General features: G+C 42.8%; 1 protein-coding gene across 1 annotated transcript in view; it reads right to left on the reverse strand.

Annotated features, from left to right (window-relative positions):
- Nucleotides 1–8,145, reverse strand: part of LOC115223509 (bystin) — a 29,041-nt gene extending 20,896 nt beyond the window's left edge. Inside the window, exons 1-3 of the mRNA XM_029794126.2 lie at nucleotides 7,879–8,145; nucleotides 4,764–4,855; nucleotides 1,063–1,168 (exon numbers count right to left, since the gene is read on the reverse strand). Coding sequence (XP_029649986.1) covers nucleotides 1,063–1,168; nucleotides 4,764–4,855; nucleotides 7,879–8,010 — 330 coding nt within the window. The 5' untranslated portion in view covers nucleotides 8,011–8,145. The remainder of the gene's footprint in view (nucleotides 1–1,062; nucleotides 1,169–4,763; nucleotides 4,856–7,878) is intronic.
- Nucleotides 8,146–8,411: the final 266 nt, after the last annotated feature.

Raw genomic sequence — 8,411 nt, forward strand, 5'->3', positions numbered from 1 at the left:
GAAAATAAAACAGGCACAATATTTGGACCAGATATGGCCAGCTTAAATGCTGAAGGGTTTAATAGCTATTGCAGGAGCCTCAGTCAATCAGAGCTAGCTGGTTCCATGTAATCTTTATTAGAGCACTTCGGACACCATTCGTCCTACGACCTTTCATCACCCATAAATGTGTCAACTGTTTCCACTCTTCATCCATTAAGTGCAGTCTTTCCTCCATAGAACATCAGATGTCTAGAATCTCCACCCTGGACAAGTTTGTCTTACAGCTGTCAACTTACAACGTATCATGCAAAAATGTTAATAGTATCAGTCTGAAAGGCGGAGATCTGGTAGAATCGTTAGCACACCGGGCGAAATGCTTAGCCATATTTTGTCTGCCGTTACGCTGTGAGTTCAAATTCCGCCGAGGTCGACTTTGCCTTTCATCCTTTCGGAGTCGATTAAATAAGTACCAGTTACGCACTGGGATCGATATAATCGTCTTAATCCGTTTGTCTGTCCTTGTTTGTCCCCTCTGTGTTTAGCCCCTTGTGGTTAGTAAAGAAATAGGTATTTCATCTGCCGTTACGTTCTGGGTTCAAATTCCGCCAAGGTTGACTTTGCCTTTCATCCTTTCGGGGTCGATAAATTAAGTACCAGTTACGCACTGGGATCGATGTAATCAACTTAATCCATTTGTCTGTCCTTGTTTGTCCCCTCTGTGTTTAGCCCCTTGTGGGTAGTAAAGAAATAGGTATTTTGTCTGCCGTTACGTTGTGAGTTCAAATTCCGTCGAGGTTGACTTTGCCTTTCATCCTTTCAGGGTCGATAAATTAAGTACCAGTTATGCACTGGGGTCGATGTAATCGACTTCATCCGTTTGTCTCTCCTTGTTTGTCCCCTCTGTGTTTAGCCCCTTGTGGGTAGTAAAGAAATAGGTATCAGTCTGATCTGTCTAGGGAAGCTTATGATGGACATGGATACAGCCCCTTCCACACGACAAAAAATAAAATAAATGTTAAAAAGAAAAGTGATCAGGGCCAGAGATTAAATAATAACGACAACACTAAAACTTCTACTCACAATTTCTTGCTCGACATAACATTCAGAATCCGATTTGTCAGATTCTTCATCTTCAGAATGCTGAGTTGGGCAAATGTCCAATGAAACTTTCTTTTTCTTCTTTATCCTGTTTTAAAAGGTAAGATACAACAAAATATTATGTGCGTGTATATATACATATATATCGTTTGTAGAAATATTATCCCACTATAATATTAACTGCTCTACATCACAAAGTGGCCTACCCCACTTGCCCAGGATATCAATCGTCTGGAAGCCATTCAGCAACGTGCAACCAAAATACCCTCCATCAGGCATTTGCCATATTCTGAATGCCTTACTTCCCTGGGCATGGACACATTGAAACTCCGACGTCTGGCAGCTGACTTGGCAGACACCCATAAAATTATTAACCACCTTACAAACATTAACTCTGAGCACCTTTTCAAACTCCACCCGTCTAACACCCGTGGACATATTTACAAAGTCAGAAAACAGCACAGCTCCCATGACTTTCGGAAACATTTTTTCACACTAAGAGTTGCTGAAGCATGGAACAAACTGCCGGCATCAGTTGTTAGTTGTCGGAGCACAGCATCCTTCAAAACTTCCATGCTTCCTGAGATTCGCCAACGCTACACCTGATCTTCTCCCCTCCATACACACACAAGCATGTATCTGACTCATGCATTGTTCGCTTTCCAGACATTTGTACATTACTGCATATACTCTATACGCACTTTCTGACAAGTTGTGGTGTACCTGAGTACTGTATACAATAACTTCATTATTATTATTATTACTATTTAATATATATATCCATCTACGAGAAATATTTAATGTATACACAATAAAAATCAAATGGAAATTGTAGTTAAGACACCTGTGCCAGTCATATGTAAAAAGCACCGTCCAAACGTGGTAGATGCCAGCACTGCCTGACTGGCGTCCGTGTCAGTGACACCTAAAAGCACCAACCGATTGTGGCCGTATGCCAGCCCCATCTGGCACCTGTGCCAGTGGCACGTAAAAAGCACCCACTACACTCACGGAGTGGCTGGTATTAGGAAGGGCATCCAGCTGTAGAAACATGGCCAGATCAGACTGGGCCTGGTGCAGCCTTCTGGCTTCCCAGACCCCAGTTGAACCATCCAACCCATGCTAGCATGGAAAACGGACGTTGAACGATGATGATGATGATTATAGTTGTTTCTACATGTAGATGATGCCCTTCCCCCTTCAAACCCACTTAACTGTAAAGTAGATAAGCAAAAAAAAAAGGAGCTTCTATGTGGTTGCTAAAACTGCAAGTAAAAGAAGTTAAATTTTCCTCAAATTACACCCTACTGTCTTAGAACAACTATGTATGCCTAGAAAAAGAAAATGAAAATGAGATAGTCATGGTTGGAGTGGTTTTGACCAGAGACCTGTTCCTTTAAGGTCGACCTAGGGCTAAATAACAGCTATGAAGTGGCAAACAGAAATTAGGTTCATGGTCGGCCAGGTTATCTGGGACAGAGTTATGTACCTTGTTTAGAGGACACCTCCATAACTGTAGTAGTTCACCTTGCTCAGAACAGACAACACAATGGCTGTAGCGAGACCCCCTTCGGTCATGATTGACCGTGGGATTGCACCTGGAAAGTTACCCTCCCAGGCACAAATCTGGGCAAGGTTGTTTATGGAAGACCAGCAGTCACCCATGCATACCAGCCTCCTCTCTCTCCACATCACTGACGTTATCCAAGGGAAAAGGCAAACGTCAATACAGCTTGGTACCAGTGATGCCAAAATTCTACGGCTGATTGAACTGGAGCAACGTGAAATAAAGTTTCTTGCTCAAGAACACAACATGCAGCCCGGTCTGGGAATCGAACTCACAACCTCACGATCGTAAGCTCGACAGAAAATGCCGCTTCTATTTTTGGGGTAGGTATCATTACTGGAATAATAATGTCTTTTGTCTTTCCTTCTTCAAGGTAAATAAAATGATGACACATGACAAAACTTGTCAGATGTTACTAAATAAACCAAGAAAATAAAGGTCAAAGTCAAAATAATGACCAAAAGAGGTCCCCACACCAAGTTCTAATTTTTTTCTTCACTATTTTCGACTTTGACCCTGTTTTTCTCAGTTGTTTATTTCTCAAATAAGTAACAGACATAGTTTTTTGTTTTTTTGTTCAACCGTGGTCGAGACAATGGAATTTACTACATTACACCAGACTTCACAGTCCATCATAGCACTACGGAGGTCCTGTTGCTGGATGGCTGTATCCCTGGAAATTACATCAGGGTAGGAGAGTGTGCGTCCTCTGGTATCGCGAGCAGATGGCTTCCAGAGGAGAAGAGTAGAAATTACCTCGTTTTCAGCTCTACAACAATGTCCAGCAAACTGGACTCTTCTACCTTTCACAAGAGATGATACAGGTGGTAATTTCCCATATATTTGCATTTTGGTTGGATGACGCTTCCACGAGAGATTTTGAGCTCTCATAAGGAGGCGAGTGTAAGTTCCATCCAACCGCTTGAGAGGTGGTTGGATGGATCTTACACTCGCCTCATATACATACGTACAGCATCATCATTGCTCAATTGTGGTCGAGACAATGGAATTTACTATGTTACGCCAGACCTCACGGTCCATCATAGCATTACGGAGTCCTGTTGCTGGATGCCTGTACCCCTGGAGATTACATCAGGGTAGAAGAGTGTACGCCCTCTGGTATCGGAAACAGATGGCTTCCAGAGGAGAAGAGCAGAAATTACCTCGTTTTCAGCTCTACAACAATGTCCAGCAAACTGGACTCTTCTATCTTACAGACATAGTACTTGGGGGGGTGATATAATCAATTACACTCCGCAAAAGTAGTGCCCCAGCATGGCATGCAGTCCAAAGACCGAAACCAATAAAAGAATAGAAGAACTATGCTAGCATGGGTTGGACGGTTCGACCGGGGTCTGTTAAGCCATGGAGGCTGCACCAGGCTCCAATCTGGTTTGGCAGTATTTCTACAGCCGGATGCCCTTCCTAATGCCAACCACTCTGTGAGTGTAGTGGGTGTTTTTTTACATGCCACCGGCACAGGGGCCAGGGGAGTCTGGCAAACAGCCACGATCGGTTGGTGCTTTTATGTGTCACCGACACAGGTGTCTTAACTACAATTTCCATTTGATTTTTATTTTGATGTACTTGACTCAATAGGTCTCCTCGAGAACAGCGGGTCACTCTACAATCCAAGGTTAGCACAGCAGGCCGTCCTGCGAGCCATGAACTCACTTCATTTGTCAGGTCTTCACAGTCACAGCATATCTCAGGGGTCTCGGTCTTCGTCATTTCCTCTGTGAGGCCCTACGTGCCGAGTAAAATCGTAATTAACTAACCCTACCCTCTCTCTCTTTCGGAGAGGCACAAGCACCTACACGCACACATACACACACGGCAGTAACTTCCGCCTGCCGAATTCAATGACAAAGCTTCGGTCTGCTCGGGGCTATAGTGGAAGACACCTGCCCAAAGTGCCACGCAGTGGCACTAAACCCGAAACCATGTAGCAAGCTCCCTAACCGTATTTTCTTTTACCCAAAGCCAGGAACTTTTCAGTGCCCCCTTATAAAGAGGTCTTCAGAGGTGACTCAACTGCACGAGAAATTTGTTAGGCTTTTGTTAATATTTAGTTATGCATTATCGTCATAACGACTAATTAATCATAATTACTTACTGTGATTTATTAATGCCGTGTTCTTCTTCAAGCTCTTCTTGTTGGGCACGTGCCTGCTCCAAGATCTTACGGGACAATTTCTCATCGACAAACTGATGGAGAAAAAGAAAATGTAAATACAATATATATTCAAAATCGACCCTACCACCATCGTCATTTTTATTATTGCTTTCCTTTGAGCCAATGAAGGAACCCCTACAATGATGTTCAACCTCCTAGAAATAACAACCAAATTTGAGGTTATCAAGGCAATTAGTAAACAAAAACTCCATCAGGAAAGGGGTGCTGAAGAGTTCCTGGATTTAAGGGTATTGGGAGATTCAAATTTCCGAGTTCTTTTATAGGGCTTAGAAAGACTGAAGGTCCGCTGCAATAAGTGCATGTATCTAAGAGGGAAATATGCTCTCTCTTTACTCTTTTACTTGTTTCAGTCATTTGACTGCGGCCATGCTGGAGCACCGCCTTTAATCGAGCAACTGGACCCCGGGACTTATTCTTTGTAAGCCCAGTACTTATTCTATCGGTCTCTTTTGCCGAACCGCTAAGTGACGGGGACGTAAACACACCAGCATCGGTTGTCAAGCAATGCTAGGGGGACAAACACAGACACACAAACACACACACACGCATATATACATATCACGTGACCAACCAGTCCATCAGATGTAGTTACACATCGAATGGTCACATTCGCATTGTTTAGCCCGATGCCACCCCGCTGGCTAAGCAAGCAGGCCAACAGAAGAAAGAGTGGTGAAAGAGTACAGCAGGGATCACCACACCCTGCCGGAGCCTCGTGGAGCTTTTAGGTGTTTTCGCTCAATAAACACTCACAACGCCCGGTCTGGGAATCGAAACCGTGAGTCCGCTGCCCTAACCACTGGGCCATTGCGCCTCCATATACACATATATACGACAGGCTTCTTTCAGTTTCCGTCTACCAAATCCACTTGCCCAAGATGCCACGCAGTGGGACTGAACCCGGAACCATGTGGTTGGTTAGCAAGCTACTTACCACACAGCCACTTCTGCGCCTATGGTTGAGTAAAATCACAATTAATTGATCCTCTTGTATTTTCTTTTACTCAAACCCATTATCTTTCGACATTTGGCCTGAATATGTACATGGCAGAGTCCAACCATGTCCAGCCAGTCCTAGAAACTGACAGATACCGAAGCTTTTTCTCATCCACTTTTACTCCATCCCAACTTATAACTAAAATTGAGAGTGGTGGTGGTGGTGGTAGACACCTTTGTACACTGTGTATAAAGAATTCAATGATGTAAGTCCAGACAAAATTTCTTCTCTATAATGAAATCAGGCTTTCTCAAAATATCTCAGGATACATGATCTATGATCTGGCAACGCTGGGTCATAGTGCTAGTGCATGCATATACAGCTTCGTGCGCAGGAGTGGCTGTGTGGTAAGTAGCTTGCCTACCACCCACATGGTTCCGGGTTCAGTCCCACTGCGTGGCACCTTGGGCGTGTGTCTTCTGCTATAGCCTCGGGCCGACCAATGCCTTGTGAGTGGATTTGGTAGACGGAAACTGAAAGAAGCCTGTCGTATATATGTATATATATGTATATGTATGTGTGTGTGTCTGTGTTTGTCCCTCTAGCATTGCTTGACAACCGATGCTGGTGTGTTTATGTTCCCGTTACTTAGCGGTGCGGCAAAAGAGACTGATAGAATAAGTACTGGGCTTACAAAAAGAATAAGTCCCGGGGTCGAGTTGCTCGATTAAAGGCGATGCTCCAGCATGGCCGCAGTCAAATGACTGAAACAAGTAAAAGAGTAAAAGAGTATACATGCAAGTACTGGCCAGTTTGAACATAAGACAGATAAAATATTTTGACTAATGCTTAAGGGTTGAAGATAGTAAAGAATTTAATGATGAAGAGATTTGACAGTTGGCTACAGAGAAGCTCCCGGTACTACTTGAGAACAGTAGTCCCGGTGCGCGCACTCGCGTAGTCGCGCTAGCTAGTCGTGACTAGTCGATCCTACAACGACTACCTAGCAATGTAAATAAAACACAAAATAAATAATTTTTTTTACACAAACTAAATAATTTTTGTTAAACAAAGTAAATAAAACACAAAGTAAGGATCGCCTAGTCTCGCCTAGCTAGTGCGGATGCGCGCACCGGGACCACTGTTCTCGAGTAGTACCATTTCTGTGGAAGCAAATGACAGTTTTCTGCTTGGAAATTTGCGGATTTTACATACACACATAAGAACAAATATGCAAGGCTTCGTTTTTTTTCTTTCTTCAAGTTTAAAATGAGACATTGCTGGCATAATTTCGTTATATCTATACTCCACAAACCACGGAAATTACCCGAAGTGAAATGTTTTGATTGTGTCGAGTTATATCGAAAGAATGTCATTAACTGTTCTCTTACTCTCTCTCTCTCTCTCTTTTACTTGTTTCAGTCATTTGACTGTGGCCATGCTGGAGCACCGCCTTTTAATCGAGCAACTCGACCCTGGGACTTATTCTTTTGTAAGCCCAGTACTTATTCTATCTGTCTATTTTGCCGAACCGCTAAGTGACTTATACATAAACACACCAGCATCGGTTGTCAAGCAATGCTAGGGGGACAAACACAGACACACAAACACACATGTATATATATATATATATATATATATATATATATTATATATATATATATATACATATATACGACGGACTTCTTTCAGTTTCCGTCTACCAAATCCACTCACAAGGCTTTGGTCGGCCCGAGGCTAATGTAGAAGACACTTGCCCAAGGTGCCACGCAGTTGGACTGAACCCGGAACCATGTGGTTGGTAAACAAGCTAGCTACTTACCACACAGCCACTCCTTCGCCTGTTCTATTGAAATAAACTTTTTGGATCACTATGATTTCACGAACGTCAAAATAGGAAATTACCGAGTAAAAGACACTTTGAATCTTGATCAAATTTACCAAAAAAGAGAACGGAAAGTGGGTTCTGACTATGAAATATCCCAGTCGAATTCCCAGTTCAGCTGATGCTGTTCTCACTGGTCCCGGTGATCTTGCTAACGACAAGAAAAACAGGGATTCGCAACCCTAAATGACCCAATAAAATGTTTTACTCACTTCGTCATCGCTGTCTTGGCGATTTTGTTTATCTTTGGTTCTGCCCGGGGGTCTAACGGATTTATCCTCGAGAATCTGGTCGGCCAGGTGCGGGTTCTTGGATTTGTGTTTATCTCCTTTGATTTTCCCCATAGCTGCGAAGTGTTAATCGAGAAATATTTAAAAAAACCAAGGAAACTTTTTTTTCTCCTGAAATCATTAAAGGCACGTGGAGACGAACCAACAGATGGCGGAAGTGGAGTTGCCGGAAGTTGCTACAACTACGCAGTAAATGGTATCTATTTCTTTTTATTACTGACAAGGGGCTAAACACAGAGGGGACAAACAAGGACAGACAAACGGATTAAGTCGATTATATCGACCCCAGTGCGTAACTGGTACTTATTTAATCGACCCCGAAAGGATGAAAGGAAAAGTCGACCTCGGCGGAATAACGCAGTAAATGGTATCTTTATTACGATCATGGTGATCTTACACAGAATTATATATATATATGTATATATATATATATATATATATGTATATATATATAT

The sequence above is a fragment of the Octopus sinensis genome, linkage group LG23 (genome assembly GCF_006345805.1).
Source record: "Octopus sinensis linkage group LG23, ASM634580v1, whole genome shotgun sequence".
In the NCBI taxonomy this organism is placed as follows: domain Eukaryota; kingdom Metazoa; phylum Mollusca; class Cephalopoda; order Octopoda; family Octopodidae; genus Octopus; species Octopus sinensis.